This window comes from Pseudoliparis swirei, chromosome 11 (assembly GCF_029220125.1).
Source record: "Pseudoliparis swirei isolate HS2019 ecotype Mariana Trench chromosome 11, NWPU_hadal_v1, whole genome shotgun sequence".
In the NCBI taxonomy this organism is placed as follows: domain Eukaryota; kingdom Metazoa; phylum Chordata; class Actinopteri; order Perciformes; family Liparidae; genus Pseudoliparis; species Pseudoliparis swirei.
In genome coordinates this window covers 5317602-5339774 of record NC_079398.1, presented here as the reverse complement: position 1 = coordinate 5339774, position 22173 = coordinate 5317602, and the positions used below count along the sequence as shown (strand labels likewise).

Here is a 22173-nt window from a genome sequence, read left to right as displayed (position 1 = left end):
ATTCCAAAGTTTTCACTAAGCACTCCATGGGACATACCTGGTCTTTCATGATAACCCTTTAGACATTTTGGTCCCCATGTGTTACTTTTGTTCTTCTTTTCTTTCTTTTTTTGTTTTGTTTGTTCTCCCTTTTCCTTTTCTTTCTTTGTTTTTTATTCGTGTACACTTACTGTGATGGTCAATGTAGTTTAAAACATTACCAATAGCGCTAATCCCTGTTTCTCAGCACCCGGTCGTTGTTTCTTTTGAAAGGCCGAAACGCATTGCAAAACATGGACCCAGATCCTCGCCCTTCCCAGTGCGATAGTCTGTCAGTGATATATGCAGGGCAGCTCCAAGGCACATTTCCTGAGATGGAGGGAGACACACAGACAGACCCAACAGCAGCCCTCTCTCACCAATACTTCCTATGCTTACATGACAACGTAATAATGGCATGTAATCTTCTGCTGCAGTACTGTATGCAATGTGAAAAGATCATGAGCAACTGAAGCTCCATGGTCTAATATTAGTTTTTCACTCTTTTCGCTACAGAGTGGTTTTGAGCTATTTCTTATAGCCTAAAATAATGGGAATTCAAATTTTACAAATGAGATTTTAGCTTCTGAGTCAAAACATCTTTAAAGAATGGTTAGAAAATCAATGTTAAAGTTTGCTTCTTTTGTTTCCCTTTCTTAGATGTAGTGTGCCTTACTTGTTTTTCCTGGAGAGGGTTGTCCGTCTCTGGGGTCCGCCCCTCCCCCGCCTCCCTCCGCTCAGCCGTGTAGAAAGTGGGCCTTCCTTTTTGGGCTGCGGACACTCTGTTCGCCAGTGTCCATGCCCTCCGCAGTTGTAGCACACACTTGAATCATATCTTTGTAGGGTCAGATCCATTCTGCCTCTGCCTCGACCTCTTGTCCTCCCAAGTTGCCATGGAGGAATATTCCCTATTTGCCTTGCAAGTGTGTTGATCATTGCAAGCATCTCTTTTCTGTGCAACTCTGCCTTGACATGTTCAGCGTGCTTTAGGACATCTGTTTGTGGAACATATGATTTTCTCACCATCTGCAGGAGTTTGGTCTCGTCCCGCTCACGAAACGCTCTTCCAGATGGTCTTTGCATTGTTCCAGAGTCTGTGTCCCTCTTGGACTGTGTCCGGTGAAGCTGCATTGAGTGTCAAGGGCTGTCGTCAGGCGTGACAGACAGAAACTGCAAGTCTCTTTCTGAGGAACCTGCTGGGCACAGGCTGGAGGAGCAAAGGGGGGGCGGAATCCAGGTCTGGAGCCACCGATTCTCTCAGTACCTCAGAAAGACAAGGATACACAGTATTTGGGTGAATGCAATGACACTTGTTAACATTCTTCGTAGGCTTTTTGGAATTTAGCGAACTAAATGCTTTCAATCTCTGTCTCTCCCTTTTTTTTGACTCAAATTCCCACATTCCAAAGGCTTCCCAGTCTGCCTTAAATATCACATTCTTCTGCTTTTTCTTTCATAAGGCTGCATGCTGAGCCGTCGCGCTCATCTCCATCTCCCTCAGTTGCACCTCCAACTGTTTTAATTGATTCTCGCCCAAACTTCCGTTTGAAGGAAAACCAACTTCTATCCATTTTTGCATTTGATCTAAACTGCCCGGATAATGTTCCGACATAAATTCACACAGGGTCGGAAGGATCGGGACGACATGGTTCCAACTAGTCTCCCCTCTTCTCTGAGCACTACCCATCTCTAGTCATTTGTGTATTGCGTCGACGTGTGCGTCAATAAATTTTCAGGATTCCCCAGACGCGTGCACTCTAAACAATACACATGAATGACCAAGGCAAGTCAGTGACCGCTGCTATCTCTAAAAACTGCTAACTGTTTTCCCTGAGAAGTGCGCCAAAACTGGTGCATACGAACCACTAGAGAACCCAACAGTTTTCAAAACACGCCTGTTAACAACACCTGATTGTGAGATTTTCTATTTTCCCTGTTTCATGACTTTTGTTTTAAAATAAATTGGATCTCTCACCGTGTTGTCCATAGTTTTTCAACTAGATTGGATCGGCCGTCCGGTCTCCGTCTGAACGGCAGCTTCTCACCCTCGGGGGAGGATTCATCTATCTTATGGCCATCTGCCGTTCAGCCGGAGTCCCCGACAAGCGCGTCCATCCCATCCTCGTCGCCAATTTGTGGTGGAAATAAGTGTTCCTTTACCTTGTGAGAGATCAAAAGTAGTTTAAGCATAGTTGACCCATAACACTTTATTATAGTAACAAGTTTACAAGTCATCAACCAAACGCTAAATAACAAACAAGTCATGAAAACATTCAGCTGAATGGAGCAGAATCCCTGAGACCTCTCTCGAAGCCGTCAGAAATAACTGCTCCCCTCTCTGTGCAAGACTGCAACCTTTATAGATCTTAGAGAGAATCCACATTCCAAAGTCCATCTGTTTCCTATCAGAGGAAGTTGAGACACCTGAAGGCTTGTTTATTCTGCAACCCCCCAGTTCAAGCTCGGTTTGGTCATTACCTCAAGATCCCTGGGTTTGTGACCTTTACCCATGACCCCTATGAATGATTTAGCTTACTCCCCCATCGACCTTTGGGTGAGACAATTGTTAACACATTTTCTCCTCCAACAGTCGTCTGCATGGTTACATTTCCTTTCAGACGCTCGCTAGGCGTCTCGGCGGTAATCGGGAAGACAGCGGCAGAGACGACGGAGAATCAGCTGCAGGTGAAGAAGCTGAGTTGGGAAAGCCAATCAGCGTTATGATAAAAAAAACGAGTAAACTAGTTCCTGTTGGATTGGCGCATTGCTCAAATAGTTAATAAAAGGCTTCCAGGTCTCATCAAAAGGATTCACTGGAATCTCTGAGCCCAAATCTGATCTTTTAAAGTTTTATATGATTTAGGATCTCTTTTAACTGTTATGTGTGGGTGGGAGAGCGTGTTTCCACTCAAAAAGTATGAGGTGTCTAGCTAACGGTGTCGTGAAGGCCAGGAGGCAGGTTGTGTGTGTGTAAGCAAATCACGTGAAACCGCGAAAAGCCACAAAAGCTCAAGCGAGTAAACTCACGCAAGTCAACGCAGCATAAGGCGCTGAGAGGATTCAACGTTGATGTGAAATGGGACCTTTGAGAATTTAGTAATGTCCAAAAAAAGACTTTAATGAAGTCATACGCGGGTAAAGCCATGGAGATAAGCCGCTAAAACTCACAGGAGTAAACGCAGCATAAGGCGCTGAGAGGATTCAAACTTTTCTTTTTATTTATTTTCTTTTTTTAAAATTGATTTTGCAAACACAGGAATGAAGAATAATACCACCGCCAAGAAGTTGGGGTGTACAGAACTTTACATTCAGTCATTTGGAAGTGGGTGGCGGCGGCGGAGCTAACGCTAACTCTCAGCCAGACGACACGGCAAAGAGATGTGATGGCACAAGATAGATAGATAGATAGATAGATATATACTTTATTAATCCCCAAGGGGAAATTTGTCGAGCCAGTAGCAGCAACACACAAGAATAAAAAATAAAAACACAAAATATAAGAAGGGTTAGGGTGATCTGGCAAGAGGTGAACTGTTGTAGAGCCTCATAGCCGTCGGCAGGAATGTTCTCCTGTATCTGTCCTTGTGGCAGCGGAGCGTGAGGAGACGTCTGGAGAAAGTGCTCCTCTGTCCCTGTAGGAGGTGGTGGAGAGGGTGGTCCGGGTTGTCCAATATGGACACCAGTTTCTTCAACGTCCTCCTCTCCACCACCTGTTCCAGGAGCTCCAGCTGGCAGCCGATGATGGAGCCAGCCTTCCTAACCAGTTTGTTAAGACGGCTGGTGTCACCGGCTCGATGCTGCTCCCCAGCAGACAATGGCAAAGTGCAGCACACTGGCCACAACCGACTGGTAGAATAACTCCAGCATCTTGCTGCACACGTTGAAGGATCAAGCTTTCTCAGGAAAAGAGTCGACTCATCCCCTTCTTGTACACAGCGTTGATGTTGGCCTTCCAGTTCAGTCGGCTGTCGATGGAGACGCCCAGGTACTTGTACTCCTCCACCATGTCCACGTCCACTCCCAGGACACTCAGAGGGGGAGGAGCTGTCGCCTTTCCTCCTGAAGTCCACCACCATCTCTCTGGTCTTGGCCACGTTCAGCCGCAGGTGGTTCTCATCGCCCACTTTACAAAGTCACTCACCACTGCCCTGTACTCCTCCTCCGTCCATCCCTAATACACCGACCACTGCAGAATCATCAGAGTACTTCTGCAGATGGCATGACTCCGTGTTGTACTGGAAGTCACTGGTGTACAGGGTGAAGAGGAAGGAGACAGAACAGTTCCCTGTGGGCTCAACATCACTGACCACCGTTCCAGACAGCACACGCCCATTCTGACAAACTGTGGTCTGCCTGTGAGGTAGTCAGTGATCCAGGAGATGGTGGAGCGTCCACACCGCCACCGCAGCTTCTCACTCAGCAGCAGTGGCTGGATGGTGTTAAATGCACTGGAGAAGTCAAAGAACGTGACTCTCACAGAGACACCGTTCCATCCAGGTGCGACTGAGCTCGTTGCAGCAGGTAGATGATGGCGTCGTCGACTCTCACATGAGGCTGGTAAGCAAATTGCAGAGGGTCCAACGACGATTTCACCTGCGGCCCGAGGTGGGCCAAGACCAGCCTCTCCAGCACCTTCATCACATGGGAGGTGAGGGCGACTGATCGGTAGTCGTTGAGGCCAGATGGTGTTGACTTCTTTGGGACAGGGACCAGGCACGACGTCTTCCACAGCACCAGGACTTCCCCAGCCTCAGGCTGAGGTTGAAGAGGCGCTGCAGGACACCAGACAGCTGGGTGGCGCAGGTCTTTAGGACCCTGGGGCTGATGCCATCAGGACCTTCAGCTCTGCGCTGGTGTAGTTTCTCCAGCTGTCTTCTCACCTAGTCAGTCGTCACAGAGAGAGGGGAGGGTGGAGGAGCCCATTGTTATTGAGGGCTGGGTGGATGTGCAGCTGAGCAGGGGGGACAGAGGGGGAGGTGTTTGGGAGGTGTGATGTGTGGAGGAGACAGGAGAGGGCTGTGAACTGAACCTATTGAAAAAACAGTTCAGCTCGTTGGCCCTCACCAGGGAGCCCCCTGGCTGTCTCCCTCCCACCTTAAAGCCAGTTATCTGCTTCATGCCAGACCACACCTCCCTTGTGTTGTTCAGCTGGAGTTTGGCCTCCAGCTTCCTCCTGTAGGAGTCCTTGCCCTCCCTGAGCTTCACCTTTAGGTTGCGCTGGGCTTTCCTCAGCTCCTCCCTGTCCCCAGACATAAAGCAGCTTTCTTCATGTTAAGAAGCGCCTTCAGGTCCCTGGTGATCCAGGGCTTGTTGTTGGGGAAGCAGCGCACAGTCCGTGATGGGATGGTGGTGTGTTCACAGAACTTGATGTATTCCGTGATGCAGTCGGTCATACTGTTGATGTCCTCCCCGTGCGGTCCACACAACACATCCCAGTCCGTTGACTCGAAGCAGTCCTGTAGAGCGTCGTTAGCCTCCAGAGACCACCTCACATTCCTGGTGGTCACCGCAGCCTCTTCACCAGAGGAACATACCTGGGTGTCAGCGGACCAGGTCATGATCAGACCTGCCGAGGGGGCGAAGGGCAGTGGCGCTGTATGCGTCCTTAGTATTAGCATACAGCAAGTCCAGAGTGTTATTGTTCCTTGTTGGGCAGTCTATGTATTGATGGAAGGTTGGCAGAGCTTTTTCCAATGTGGTGTGGTTAAAGTCACCAGTGATAGCCATGAATGCTCCAGGCTGATGATTCAGCAGAGCAGACACAGTGGAGTGGATGGTGTCCACAGCTTCCTCAGCGTCAGCTGATGGCGGCACGCACGACAACCACAATGGCGGACGTGAACTCTCTCGCAAATAGTACGGGCGCATCCCCACGGCCAACAGTTCAATGTTCGGGCTACAGAAGCGCCCTTCACGCACACATGGTCCGGGTGGCACCACCGCTCATTCACATAAACAGCGATCCCGCCTCTTCTTACCGCCTGTGTAGCGCCTCTGTCAGCCCGAACAGTCCTGAAGCCGGGCAAAGACGTGCTGTGATCCGGATAGTCCGCGTGCAGCCACGCCTCAGTAAAACACAAGAGACTGCTCACGGAAGATCCTCTCGTCATTACCAGCGCCGAGCTCATCCGTCTTATTCGCCAAAGACCTCACGCTCCCCGTTATGATCGACGGTACCGAGGGTTTGTATCTCCTCGTTTAGCCCTCCGCTTGACACCGATCTGCAACCGCGATGAGCCCTTCTCCGTAGCTCCAGCGGGATCACAGTTCTGTCTCCAGGCAGAAGCTTCGCCTGCACAGCGCGATCAGCTGAGCACGCTGAGTAGACGACGGTCCCGTCATTGTTTTGCTGTGGCTCTCCGATACTCACGACAAAGTGAACAAAAGCCACAGTAGAATTATCGAAAAAAGTAGTTATGGTCCAGTGTCCGACCGTAACTAAGACAAACATGAAAGAAAAGAAAAAGAAAAAGAGAGGAAAAGTGCAAAAAAAGACAATAAAATAAAAGCAAAACGCCACTACTGAAACAAGCAGCCGTTGGCACAGCGCCAGGTTGTATATGAAATTAAAGAAACCATTGCTAAACTAAAAAACAATAAATCACCGGGAACAGATGGATTCACTGGATTACAAAGCCTTTGTGAACGACCTCACCCCTATATTATGCAAAATATATAATCATGTACTAAAAATGAGACATCCACCAAAATCATGGTCTGAAGCCATCATTACGGTCCTACATAAAGAAGGAAAAGATCCCATACAGTGCACCAGTTACCGCCCAATAAGCCTCTTATGTGTAGACTATAAAATCCTGACGTCCATCCTGGCGGCCAGAACCCAAAAATATATAACAAAATTAATAAAACCCGACCAAACTGGATTCATCCTCGGCCGTCAAGAAACAAACAACATAAGAAAAGCCCTAAATTTACAATGAATAGCGTCAAGAGACGGACAACATGCAATGCTTCTCGGCTTAGATGCCGAAAAGGCATTTGATAGAGTTGACTGGTTATCCCTGGAACAAACATTGATAGAAATGGGATTCGGCCAAGAATTTGTTAGCTGGATCAACTTGTTGTATAGAGACCCAAGATCAAGAGTCAGAGTGAATGGTCACTGCTCAGAATGTTTTAAGGTGGAGAGGGGCGTGAGACGGGGGGATTCACTGTCACCCATCCTCTTTGGACTTAGTATTGAACCTCTTGCAGAAGCTATACGCCAAAATATACAAATTCAAGGAATAGTAGACGAAAGTGGAACAGACCATAAAATAGCTCTGTTTGCAGATGACATTTTGCTTTTTATAAAAAACCCTCTTCTCTCCATTCCTGCACTTATGCAGTGTCTGCACAAATACGGCTCAGTATCAGGGTATGAAATGAATGAAAACACATCAGAGGCGATGATGATATCTGGGAATTAATATTACACCGAGCTTCACACAGCTGTTTGATGCCAATTACAGTAAGTTAATCAAACAAATAAAAAATGACCTGACACGTTGGCAAATTCTGCCCCTCATTGTTTGGTCGAGCGGAGACGGTGAACATGAATGTGTTTCAGTCTCTACCAGTGGCAGTACCAGTTTCCATCTTCAATATGTTAAATAAACTAATCTCAAAATGCATCTGGCAGAATAAGAAACCCAGAATAAGACTGAAAACACTGCTTCTACCCAAAGAAAAAGGAGGTCTCGGCCTACCAAACCTGAAACTATATTATTGGGCAGCACAACTAACGGCTATAGTGGCATGGATTGGAAATGACCAGGAGACAGGAGGGACCCATATCGAACAGAGCACAGCTAAGGGTATATCTAGATCAACATTGCCTTTTATTGATATCAAATCATTTAACAAAATTAATTTAAAAAACAAATGGATAAAACACACACTGACGATTTGGACAATACTTAAAAAGAAGCTTGAAGGACCCAGCTCACTCTCAAGGGCTATGCCACTTGTAGGCAACATAGAATTCCCTCCCTCGATGTGGGATGGTGGATTTAGACAGTGGGCTGTAAAAGGTCTTAAAACCATCAACCAATTATTTGATGGAACAGAACTCAAATAATTTTCTCAGCTGCAAGAACAATATACACTTCCATCAAAGGACCTGCATAGATACCTTCAAATGAGACACTACATTACAAACCATAAAGACAGTTAGTAAAAATAAAAAAAAATTGTAATGGAAGACTATTTTATTAGTATAGCAGAAAACGGCTTTCCAACTAAAAACCACGTCTCCCACATATATAGAAGGCTTACAGCTGACAGAACACAAAATACATTGAACATCAAGGAAAAGTGGGAATTGGAAATAAATGTTATAATTGAAGATGCAACATGGGAAGATCTGTACAATAAATGTCATAAAGGAATCAATAGCCAATTATGGAAAGAATTTGATTGGAAACAAAAAATCAGATATTTTAATACACCTCTTGTAATCTCTTCATATGTGAAGGATCCTTCACATGCTGCAGAAAATGTGGAAAAATAGGAGATCACACGCATATCTTTTGGGACTGCCCAGTAGTCAAAGGTTTTTGGAAAAATATTAAAAAAGAAATCAATAGAATCATTGAAGTGAAGAGATTTAGGGGACACCAATCTGAGGTATATTCTACGTATACTTTTAATGATTGCCAGAAAAACAATAACTCTGAACTGGAAAGATGCAAAACCACCAACCATAACTCAGTGGAGACAGAGATTAAAACAGGTCCATACAATGGAAAAAATGACTGCAAAACTACAAATGACATTAGATATCTTCACAAGAAGATGGACGTGACATTATATCTAGTCGATATTGGATGTAGATGTTATAACTGAGAGGGGTTGAGGCTGTACACACAGAGTGCAACTGCAAAACAAAGAGGTCTATGAAAAATCTGGGTATGAAATGAATGTCTGTTGATTTCTTTATTTTACCTTTCTTTAGTTATTTCACTTTGTATTTAATGCTTATCATTTGGTTGTATGTAGTTTGATTGTTTGGTCCTTCCCTCCCTCCTCATTGGCTCTTGGAGGGTAGATGTATAAGTATAAACATGTGGGAGGGGATGGGTGGGAATGTTTGCCGGGTGTGTGTGGATATAGATGGATTTGGACGTGTGCTGATTTTATTTTGTTGTAGATATATATATTTTTTCTTCTCGATGTCAAGGAATAATCTGTTTGTGGAAAATGCAAAATAAAAAGTAAAAAAAAAAAATAAGGTGTGATGGAAAAAATATTATAACCCACAAGCCTCAAAAATAAAACAAGGCACTGGTAATGGTACTCCTACTTTACTGGGATGGGGTTAGATTCCCTGCAGTGTCCGGCTATTTTTTTTGGCATAAACATGGTATCATATTTTCATTGTCACTGTTTCTACATTCACTTATAACCTGTACATAGATTTGTGTACAATAATTCAGATGGGCATGAAATATGTCGGAGAACACATTTTCTGACTGTTGTGCCCACATCTTTACAGATTGACTCCATTGTTTCTCTGAATCGAGCATTACTTTATGGTTGCACCACAAAACGGAGTGCAGGTGGGACGAGAGGAGGCGGACTTTATGCCTCATCTCTGTTTGAAATTCCCAAATTCTTCATTTAACTCTGTTTTCAGTACATCTTCGTCCTAAGCATCTTTTCATTGCTGTCTCCAGCTTTTGGTTTGCCTAATTAATTCATGTTTAACTGATCCTGACATCCATTAATCCCAAGTCAGAACGGTGATCAATGAGGGAGGTTTCTCACGGTCTTCATGACAAGTGAGGGAGTGGAATAAATGTCAACTTTACCAAAACAAGAACAACTAAAATAGTTTCTCTCCTGTGTGAGTTAACATGTGTCTCTTTAGAGTTCCTCTCTCTCTAAAACATGTTTTACAGACTGAGCAGCTGAACGGTTTCTCTCCTGTGTGAGTTAACATGTGACTCTTTAAAGTTATCCTGTGTGCAAAAGATGTTTTACAGACTGAGCAGCTGAAAGGTTTCTCTCCTGTGTGAATTAACATGTGTCTCGTTAAAGTTCCTCTGCCTGTAAAACATCTTTTACAGACTGAGCAGCTGAAAGGTTTCTCTCCTGTGTGAGTTAACATGTGACTCTTTAAAGTTCCTCTCTGTGCAAAAGATGTTTTACAGACTGAGCAGCTGAACGGTTTCTCTCCTGTGTGAGTTAACATGTGTCTTTTTAAATTACTGCTATGCGCAAAAGATGTTTTACAGATTGAGCAGCTGAAAGGTTTTTCACGAGAACTACATTTTGAATCACTGATAGAAACTTCATCATTATTCAACGAGTTCAAACATGATTGAGGTTCTCTGGTCTTCTTCCAATCAACAGAGTCATCAGTATCTGGTTCAGAAGAGTCTCCAGTCTCCTCATCAGGATCTGGAGGTCTATCTGGATCTGGGTTCCTGGCTGGTTCTGGTCCTCCACAATCATCTCCATCAGCTTCTATTTCCATCGGTTCAGTTCGTCTTTGATGAAGCTGAGAGGACTGAGTTTCCTCTTCAGCTTCACAGGAGTGAATGAGAACTTGAGACCAGCCTCCTCCAGCCCTTGAAGCTGCTCTCCCTCCTGACTGGTCCAGAGTTCCTCCTGTTCCTCTTTAATGTGGGGGGGCTCTGGGTCCTCCTGTTCCTCTTTAATGTGGGGGGGCTCTGGGTCCTCCTGGTCCTCTTTAACTAGTGGGGGCTCTGGATGCACCTGGTCCAGACTGAAGCTCCAGACCTGCTGCTCAGAAGGAACCTCTTCTTTAACCACCAACAGCTGCTGGACGTCTGTGGAGAATAGAAACATACATTTATACATCTTATGAATCTCATATTAAACTGTTATTTATTCAAGAAGTATATCACTGAATATTCTGAGTTAGTTGTGTATGAGAGAAGCATGACCTCTAAATAAAAAGAACAACATTACATGTCATGTAGCAGACACTTATCCAAAACAACTTAAAATAAGTGAATTCAACCACGAGTACAAACTCAGAACAAGAATAAAGAAAGTAACAGTTCTCCAAGAACGCTGAACTCTAAAAATACCAAAAGTAATACCATGAGTAATTCCATAAGTAATGATATCAGTAATGCCATAGTGCAATTCAAGTGCCACTGAAATGCTAATCTGTTTTTATTCAACGTAGTTGGAAAATACGTGTTTTTTATTTTCGGCAGAAGATGTAGAGACAGATAGATGTATACTTTATTGATTCCGCAAGCGGGAAATTACAGGCAGATACTGGAAGATTACAGCATAACATGAGGGAAGAGAGGAGAGAAAGAAAGAAGAAGAAAAAAGGAAAAAAACCCAGATTATGCCCCTAGAGGGGTACAGTGTGGGAGCAGGAAAAAACACCTCAGCACAAAAGCACATACATTTAAACAAGACGTGCAACGGGGAGGGGAGGTAAGCCAAAGACTGGGTGATCTAAGCCCAGCCATTGGGGGGCGGAAGGTAACCAACCAGGGTTTTTCCTGGGTCAAAATGGGTCTTCGGTGCTCCCAAAAAAATGTTTCTATTCATGCAGTCGGGCTGTTGAGTGAGTGATCAGCAGCTGGCCACTCTGTCAACTCGCGCACCTCACAGTTGCGTATTGATCAGACAAGAAGACACGCTTATCAACTCCAGTGTTTCCCCTACCATTATAACAGGGTGAAATCTGACAACCCGTCACCCTGTAATTTACCCCCCCCCAGAGCGATGCGCGCGCCGGCATCGAAGCTCTGCCGTGATGCGCGCACACGGTCTCACTAGCCCCCCCCCCCCCCAACAACTCTTCTCGGCTCGCGCGCAGAGCTCCGATGCCGGCGCGCGCCTCGCTCAGCCGTGATGCGCGCCACACCGCAGTGTTAAATTAAGCTTAGGGCACCAACATGGCTTGCGGCACTAGTCCCGCCCCCCTGAAGCTGTAAACCTCGGGGAAACACTGAACTCGATTACTATTGATCAAAACAGAACGAGTGTTCGGCTGTAGCCTCCTTGAAACATACTATTGAGAACATATTCGCTGACATGCACGTGATGAACACAGTTTTTTTTGATCGCAGACTTTTTTTTGCCTTAGGCGCTCGGGATTTGTCATAGGCGCTCGGGAAAACGGCTTAGGCGCGCGCCCAAATGTTCGCTATGCAGGAAAAACCCTGCCAGCGCAGACAAGTAGCCAGCCATCCGGCAGCCATTTAAGGCGCCAGTAGACCCCGTCCTGTAACACTGGGGGCACGAAGCAGGCGAAGGCGTGGGATGGGGGTGAGGGTAGTGAATGCATATCAGTGTGTGGAAGTTCGTGTGTGAGTGGCCTGGTATGTCGTCCTCCGCCAGGCCACAACAGACAGAGTTCTCAGACCGCAAGATGGTCGTTGCCATGGAGATAGCCTTGAAATGTCCTGGGGAGACAACAACCACAGGTGTCTGTGGATAGGGGGAAGGGAATGAGAGAGATTCTCACTTCAGCGATCTGTTGTTCCAGTAACGGCCTCGGCCAAGGCCCGTTCTGGTTGAGGGAGCCGAAAGCAGATCAGATTGGGATTGTTTGGTCTTCCAGTTGCTGCATTCAATTTGCGCAACTACTATCCCTCCATTCTTCTCCCATTTCCCAATAGGATTTCAAATCGATCCAATTTCATTTGCAGAGACGTCAGCTTCTCCACGATGTTATCATTCTGGCGGTTGAATGCCAAAGTCTGAGTGCCAACAACTCTACCCAGAGCATCACTCATGTCGGGCAGCCTTAGGGGGCTTTTAACGGCTGTCACCGTTTCCTTAATTTTCCGATAAGTGCCAAATCCAATTAGCAGAAATCCTGTAATCATAGTTCCGAATAGGTAGATGTCTTCTACATCCTCCACGAAAAGGGCTGCTAGGCACACGACACGCCACTTCTCATACGCGCCCATCGTGTAACCAGCTGCAAACGTCCCGGCAGGACGGGCAGGTTCCCCCGAACCCGAGCTCCTCATCGAGAAGATGGTGTCAATTGCGTTGAGAGACCAGTTGATCGGGTCCATGGTTTTTAGTTCAAAGAGCGATGAGGAGAGAGTCTCAAGTATAGGACAAGACAAGACGATATGAGCCAAGCAGGGAAAATCATGGGGAGGAGAGGGAGGGAAAAATGTGACCGCCTTCGGAGAGAGCCAAACGAGAAAGAGACTTTCTGCTGTCCTGATGTCATGCGAGCAAATGACAGAGCTGAGAGAATTAGTGTACAGAGAGAAGAGGAGGGGACCCAGGACAGAGCCTTGAGGGACCCCAGTAGTGAGAGGAAGAGGAGACTTTACTAAAGGGTTAGCAGTCTCAGTCAGGACCACTTCAGTACTCCCATAATGTCTATCCCCGCCATAACAAGCACCCAATACTCAGCCACAAGGCAATAGTGATCCACGGGACCAGAGACACAAAATTAGGGGTGCCCAGATCCAACAGCTGAAAGCGAACTGTATCCACCGAACAGAAATGTGCCACACCCACTAGTCACCAAATGATTCAACTGGAGACTAAAGAGACACTGAAAAGGAAGCAAGGGTCTGGTGGGGCAGGGTAGATGATGACATCACACCTCTGCATGACACCATCCACCAAAGGAGACGTTGGTTCAAAGTCCTGCATCCGTACTCGCCACCAGGGGGACCAACAACATTGTACTTTTAACGACTCCCTGATACAAGATCTGAGATCCTGGAACACAAGAGAGGTTTGTGGAAACCCAACTGTGAAGGCTCGGGAGATCTATGCAGAGAAGCAAGGAGTAGCAGCGGCTGTTGAAGGACACCAGAGTTGCAGGTTGTATGCACTGGTTGACACCTCAGCTCCACATCAGTGTTGGGCCAGAGTGGAGGCAAAGAGAAGAACAGTGGTGAAAGCAGGGGTTGACCATCAGTAATACCATCAGTAATACTACAAGTAATACCATCAGTAATACTATAAGTAACACCATCAGTAATACCATCAGTAATACTACAAGTAATACCATCAGTAATACCATCAGTAATACCATCAGTATTATTATTATAAGTAATACAATAAGTAATTCCATGAGTTGTAACATAATACAATAAGTAATACCATAACTAAGTGCCAATCAAGTGACACTGAAGTGCTAATCTGTTTTTATTCAAGGTAGTCGGAAAAGGTGTTTTTAGTTGTAGACTTTCTGCTGTCCTGATGTCAGTGGGGAGCTCGTTCCACCAATGAGAAGCCAGAACCACAAAGTCTTTTTGTTGAGTGATTGTACTGAGATGTAGTACAGTAACAATACAATATGTACCTCTGATGTAGTGCAGAAACAATACAATATGTACCTCTGATGTAGTACAGTAACAATACAATATGTACCTCTGATGTAGTACAGTAACAATACAATATGTACCTGTGATGTAGGACAGTAACAATACAATATGTACCTCTGAGATGTAGTACAGTAAAAGTACAATCAGTACCTGTGAGATGTATCGTAATAAGTCTAATAAATTAGCATGTTTAAAATTAGCACTTAGAAACATAAGAATAGAGACAAAAAATCGGGCAGAAGACCTCTGGAGAACAACTCCACACAATGTCGTGCTGTCATCATAAATTACACGATTATTCTACCATCTGCCCCACTATCAGGTTAACGTGATAAACAAAGAGAACCCACCTGCTCGTTGCAACCGGACTTCCGGGTTGAACACGGCGTGCAGCAGCTTCCGGTGCCGCTCGTTCTCCTCTTTTAAACTACACAGTTCCTCCTCGTACTCTGCGATCGTTCCTTCAAACGGCCCGCAGATCTCCTGCGCAGCCGCAGTGAGTCGCTGGTTGACTAAACCTCTCAGCATTTGGGCTTTAGACATGTTCACGAGCTCAGAAACGTTTCCTCCAGACAGCTCCGTTAAAAACGCTCCGCTCACTCGGCTCCGCTCGGCGTCGCTCGGCTCCGCTCGGGTCCGTGTATCTCCTGCTGGCACGATGACGTCATGAGCTCCGCAGGACACGAGGCAATCTGGACGTTTCCGATGAAGCGGAACAACACAGAGTCGCTCGCACAGGGTCACGTGGGCATCGTGGGCGATGAGACGCGCCGTTTAGTCTCCAGAGAGTCGCTGCGACTCGCGCCGTGTGGCCGAGTTCCGTCTCCGTCTCCTTCCTGTTGCCACGCGACGCGAGCTTCGTGAGTCTGAGGTTACACTTTCTACAAAGTCCACTTCAACACGTGTGTCCGCACATCCGGGCTCTGGTGGGCAGCGACGTGTCCTTTGTCTCGAGGCTTCCACACGAGGCGCCAGGAAGATGTTTCGTGAAGCGGATGTCGAGGCGCCTGTTGATGACGAGCGGCTCAGGGTTCTTCTTCTTCTTCTTTTTAAATTTTTTGGCGGATGGCATCCAGTGAACGGTGCATTTCCGCCACCTCCTGTAGTGGAGTGTGGACCAGAGACCCTATCCCCTTACAAAACCAAACAAACAAAACCAAACCCAACAAAATACCCACAAAACAAAATCAATAAAACAAACAAAACAAAAGGGAGATTCAAAACTGTCAGTGCTTTAAATTCTATTGCTTAATCCTGTTTCTTTCACATATTGTAATACCTGTCCTGCCCCCAATTGTAACGCATCTGTTAGATTTAGTTCCTCCACTCCCAGCTTCCTCTTCAACATGTGTCGCTCAAGTGTGTATTTCTGACAATGACAGATTATATGTTCTACAGATTCTGGTCCTTGACAGCGCTCACATCGTCCTGTTGGCTGTTTATTTACGAGATGCATTGTTTTGTTCAGCCTTGTGTGCCCAATCCTCAGTCTGGTTCCTCTGTGTTCTTCTAGCTGGCCTCCCTTTGCCAACTTCCCTCTGCACAGCATACAGATGTCTTCCTGTTTCCCCTACATCCCAACTATGCTGCCATTCCTTAATAATGTTTCTTTTGATAATTGTTTTAACTTCTGCTTTGCTGTGTAAAATGTCCGTCTTGTGCTGCCTTTCTAACGCTTGTGTTGCTCGTGTATCTGCTCTTTCGTTTCCTTGCACCCCCCAGTGTGCTGGTACCCACATAAATGCTACGACAAAACCCATATTCTTTAGACGGAACAGTGTTTCATATTTTTCATTAATTAAATCCTGCCTGCTATGTGAAGTGAATAAGATAAGATAAGATAATCCTTTATTAGTCCCACAGTCGGGAAATTTCAGGATCACAGCAGCGGTGCACGTTAGAGCATTAATAAAAATAAAACACAATAACAATACTAAATACTAAATACTAAACTAAAATACTAAATATACAGAGGAAACTAAATATACAAAGGGAAAACAAAGTAAAGTGCTGAGTTTGCCAGGATCTCCAGGATCTCCTGCAGTTTGTTGTGCAGCCTGACAGCAGCAGGAAGGAAGGACTTGTGGTCCCCTCTTCAATCTTTTGTCCGTACATCTTTATCTGAGCATCAACTCCTCTTTTCCTAGTAAACATGATTGTTTTAGTTTTCCCCACAGAAAATTTGAATCCCCATGAATAAAACCATCTTTCTACCACTTTCACAGCCTCTTGTACTTTACCCAGTGGCGGGCCGTGGGCCGTGGGCCTGGGCCTTCAGTGAGGTCCTACACAGTCCCACCCGAATTAATCCACCTCTTATTACTATCATTATGATGCCATGGCTCTTGCAGGCACGTCAATCGTCGGGCGTAGTATTGGTAGATCGCATGACATTAAAAAAATTGGCCCGTCATTATTTTCTATAGCACGTCTTTGTTCATTTATTAAACTAAACAGCCGTCTGATGTTGATCGATATCTACACAACAGCATGTCATTTCTCTCGGCTCCGTCTCCGTCTCGCTGCAGAATCGGCGCATGACGCACTCGTTTGTTCACTAAACAGGGCATCGCGCAAAGCAGATTTCAAGTATATGCTCGACCAAATCGACATCTTCTCCTCCTTCCGCCATTGTGGGTTGAAAAAACAGATTTGTAGTCCATGAATTAATTCCTTTATCAAATTCAGTTTCCTAGTTCTGAGGTTTTGCATCTACCTGCCCATAGGACCCGCCTCTCAATATTGGTAATCCAATCAAAGGCGCACGGCACTCCGCCTGCTAGCTGGCTCCTGTGCCGCTTCCGGGGCCTTCGAGAGGCCTAGAGGAGCCAACTCTAAAGCTGATTGGTTGACACAACATCGTCATTCCCATTCACTTGAAGCTACCAGCGCCTTCAATGTTGATTCTGAAGGCCTAAGGGCAGATGTTAGCCCCCTGGCAACACACGATGGCTGAATATGATTGGATGAAAGATCTAACATAGACCAGCCCTCCAAATCTCAACCTGGCGCTGGCAGCAGCGCAACCAAGAGGAACGCTATGAAATTAAGAGAATAACTCTTACTCTGGGAAATAATTGAATACATATTTGTGGGGAAATATATTTAGAAAAAAATATATATTCTGATGATGTTTAGGCCAGCAGAGAAGGCCTTGCTGGCCCTGACGGCCAGTGTTGGGAAAGTTCACGTAGAAAATGAACTAGTTCAAAGTTCAGTTCACACATTTTAAAATGAACTAGTTCAGTTCATAGTTCATATTTCAAAAATATGAACTAAAGTTCATGGTTTCAAAAATGAACTATTAATTCTTTTTAGTTCTTTTTTTTAACATTTTGCTGGGAGCTATTATTTGTCCACATTATTGCCGCCACGGCCGTAGAGAACCACAGACAGCAATTATTGTTTATCAGTTTTAACATTGAAACTATGTGTCAGATTCATATTCGTATCCAATTTTGAATCCTTATCTAACCAGGGTTTATATTAGCATTGAAGCGACAGCCCTCAAAATACTGTCATTTCCCTAACGCTTTGTTGCCACCCATTCAGTCCACATTAATGGCACCTGCAGCTTTCAGCCCTACTGTATATTCTCAAAACGTGAGGAAAAACTTGCTGCTTGAATGGTCTTTATTATGAAAACAAAACAAGACTATAGTCCTTTAAGATGCAAATGTTTTTCATTTCAAATCATTTTCAAATTCCATTTCAGTTATACTGAAAAGTGACCTAAAGAAAGCAATGGTGGATCTGCGGTTCTTTCTTCCTGCAAAAACAAGAAAGGCTGTTATTTGTATGCAGCTAGCCTCTGCACATCCATATACACATCTCCATTGGCAATACATTGTACTTCTATAGCCCAAAAAACAGGTCACAACAAATACCTTCAAATCTTTTTGTTAGCATTCAAGATCAGCTGCCTCTCAAAGTTTGCATCTCCCAGCCGGTTTCTCCTGGGTCTGAATGAGATTAAATAAGAATTTTTAACATCATCATTATTGTGGCAAAATAGTAACAGTAATATGTATTAAAGGAATTGTGTACTGATGCAATCACTACAATAATTTGGCTGACATTTTATATTGAAAACCACAATTACTATTTGCTGCATAAGCTTTAGAATGATATCACCAAGACAGAACAATGACTGACTGAGGATGGATATTTACTGTTATTATTATTACTAAAGCATAGTAATTATGGAATATAATCACAGTTCATCCCTACCTGAATATTTGACCACCGATGCTGAAGAGTCTACTGGTGCACTTGAGGGCAGTGCAGTGTTGTATGTTAGGAACAGCCTTTTCAGTTTTGGAAATGTCATGTATTCGTCCAACCCATCTGTGGTTGGGGCATCCAAATAAGTGTCCACTTCAGTTTTCCGAGAAACCTGCAGAGCGTGTTTGTTAAACGTAAAGAATGAAACTGCAGGATCTTTCTTGTCACTTTCACCACTGGATGGGGATTGACCTGAGTCTCTTGCATCGAGTCATCAGAGTGGAAGCTTTGAAATTCTCGTTTCAGCATCAATCTGTACTGTATCCTTTTCTCCTCATCTTGGACCCAGTCTCCCTTGAATCTTGGCATCAGCATAGCAGACAGTATGTGCTCCTCTTCTCGAGAAGACCTGCCAGCCTTGTGCTCAGTGACTGCAAGATGCTCTTTATAAGGGGACGGCATGTAATGAGACCTTCTGCAGCAGTGGGTTTTCATGCTCTCATCCAACAGGTCATTCATATGACATTGCAGTTGCAGTACAATGGTTGGAGCCAGGTACCCAAGATAGATGTTCTTCTCTGCTTGGAGGATGTTCCAGTGCCAAAGGCCTCATCACATCTACAAAATTGTGTATGAAGTTGACTTCATCTGGTGAGAATCGACAAACCGGCCAAACTCATCACTCACAGTGTGCAGGATCAGCTCTTCATGTAGGGGAGTTGCATCATTTGCAGAGGTGACAGCCACATTCATTTCTGCCTTCGTAGTTAATGTTGCAATGCGAGACAGTCTCCATGGCCAGAAATACAGAGTTCCATCTTGTGTCATTTGGCACAACAAAGCCAATCCCAATCTTTTCCTCCACAGTATCAGAAGCCTTTGGACTCCGCAACCCTGTTCCAGAGCAGAGCAGATGCTTTCAAAAACAGCCCTTGACATTGCTTTGTAGCGTTTTCAGTTACCTTTTCGGTATCTTTGGCCACTAGATTCAGGGTGTGAGCCATGCACCTTCTGTGAGGGGAGAGAAGGATGATTCAGATCTGAGAGAGGCTCAGGCTCCATCTGGTCATCTTCGTCTGAGCTCTCACTGGCAGCAGCAGCAGCTGACTCTGGTTCACTATCTTCACTTCCAACAGTCTCTGGCTCTTCAGTGTCATGAACAACATCCATCCCAAAACAGTTGAGCTGACAAAATTTGCAGCATTGTCTGTTACTGTACACACAACCTTGTTGTGTATTTTAATTCTTTGTTGACATCTGACAATACTTTTGCCAATACATCATGTATGTGCTCCTTTAATCCGCGCATGCCAGTACTGCAGAGTCTCTCAGAAACATCATATTTGTTTAACCAGTGGATAGTGATGCCCATGAATGATTTATTCACAGCTGACCAGCAATCTGCTGTTGTGCACACAACTTCGAGGTCAGAGAGTTTAGCCTAAGTTCACATATGTTTTCTTTATATTTCTTGTTCAACAGTGTCTGTACTTTTTTCTTGATGGCACCTTTTGGATGGCTGCAACCTTAAGTTGATGAAAGCTGGCCTTCAACTTTGCTCAAAGGCTGCAGGTCTCTAATATACTGCATCACCAAGTTGTCCAGCTGCGGTTGGGTGACAGAAACCGGAGCCGCTACTGAATGCGGTTAATGCCATCTGTGTGGGACATTAGAACTGCTCTGGCTCGCAGTTGCTGTTGTGTTTTTATAAACACGCACGTACCTTGCTAGGCTAGCCGGTGCTTTAGCTCAATGTGCCGCTTGAGGTTTGCTGTGGATGACGATGTCCTCACTCTCTTCTGTAAACCAGGCGGGCATTGTTTACAAGCAAACGTTAAGTTTTGTTGTCTGGGTCAGTTCCGATTTTTGTATAAAAGTCTTTTAAATAGGCGTAAGCGTGGCGCTGTCTTCATCCATTTTCATCGTGCTAACTCCATCTATGTGACGCGATTTGATGACGTATTTGTTAGTGGGTGGCCAGTTTGGGTTGTTTTCATCCTACATTTTCAGACGTATTTACGGTGAGTTTTAACTGGTTTTCGCCTGGGGTCTGAGAAAATCTGCAACCTCGCAACCTAATATGAACTATGAATGAGCACCAACGCCGCGTTCTCTAAACGTTCATCAATCGCAAAATGAAACGCTCAGTTCCGATCGTTCATTGAACTAACACTGCTGACGGCCCGCCACTGACTTTACCTTTAATGTGATTTATGTTCTTCCCCCTCTTCCACAGTGCTCCATCATCAGCAAATAGAGATCGGCCAATATCACCCTGGACTTGAAGGAACACATCATTTATCATGATGGAGAACAGTATGGGACTAATGACACTACCCTGTGGAGTACCATTCTCTACCAGGTATCGTCTAGATAGTGCTGCCCCAATTCTGACTTGAATAAACCTGTTCATTAAAAAATCTTTAATCCAATGATATGTTCTCCCCCCTATTCCTATCATATTTAATTTTATCAATAACCCTTCCCTCCAAACCATATCATAAGCCTTGTCCACATCAAAGAACACAGCCATCACTGACTCCTTATTCACCTGGGCCTTCCTGATTTCTGTTTCTAAACAAATAATTGGGTCCATAGTACCTCTACCTTTCCGAAATCCACTTTGATGAGGTGATATCATTCCCCTGGACTCCATATAAAATCCTAATCTATCTGTAATCATTCTTTCCATTATTTTACCTCCATGGGATGTTAGTGCTCTGGGTCTGTAATTCATTGGGTTTGATGAGTCTTTACCTGGTTTCCTGATTGGGATAATCACAGCTTCTTTCCAAGACCTAGGTAGTGTCCCCACTTGCCAAACCTTATTATAAAAAAATAACAATTTCATCATTGCTATACTACCTAAATGCTCCAGCATTATATAACACATGTCATCCTTTCCTGGTGATGTAAGTCCTCCTCTTTCTATTGCTCTTTTCAGTTCCTCTAAGGTAAATGGGGCATCACTAGGACTATTAGTATCGTCTCTCTTTCCAAGAACATCGGGGTGAGCTGATTGCGTCCTTTCCCGTCCTCTCTTACCTTCTACCGTCAGGTTGGCAGAGCTGTGGATTTCTGTTGGTGCTTTTGCCATCATCTCTGCCCTCTCCCCATCTGACGCTGCTGTTTCCTCCCCCCTCTTCAACACTGGATACTGCCACACTTTCCTAATTCCTCTCTTGCTTCTAATCATCCCCCAAATCTCTCCCACAGGTGTTGCTCTTCCAATTCTGCTACAATAATTCTGCCAGCTTTCCCTTTTTGCTTTACGAATGATTCTACAAACCTTTGCTTGTGCGTGTTTGTATTCTATTAAAGTTTGGAAATTATGCGATCTTCTTAATACCTTCAGAGCTTTGTTCCTTTCTTTCACTACTCTCCCACATTCCTCTGTCCACCAGGGGACCCCTTTCTTTTCATCCTTCCTTTACTTTTAGCTATTGCTTGTTTTGCTGCTTCCAGTATTGTAAATGTCATTTTTATATCAACCTCGTCGACATCTTCATTTAAGTCTATTTTATCCATTTCTTGCTCGCATATATATTTGAAAAGTTCCCATTTTGCCCTATTAAACACCCACTTACCGATCCACTCCCCCTGTTCCTTACTCCTTTGTGATGCTATTTTA

At 44.8% G+C, this 22173-nt stretch overlaps 1 protein-coding gene across 1 annotated transcript in view; it reads right to left on the bottom strand.

Annotated features, from left to right (window-relative positions):
- Positions 1 to 9227: 9227 nt before the first annotated feature.
- LOC130201142 (gastrula zinc finger protein XlCGF71.1-like) overlaps positions 9228 to 22173 on the bottom strand; it is a 41846-nt gene continuing 28900 nt past the window's right edge. Inside the window, exons 2-3 of the mRNA XM_056425871.1 lie at positions 16253 to 16265; positions 9228 to 10232 (exon numbers count right to left, since the gene is read on the bottom strand). Of these exons, the coding sequence (XP_056281846.1) occupies positions 9845 to 10232; positions 16253 to 16265 (401 nt within the window). The 3' untranslated portion in view covers positions 9228 to 9844. The remainder of the gene's footprint in view (positions 10233 to 16252; positions 16266 to 22173) is intronic.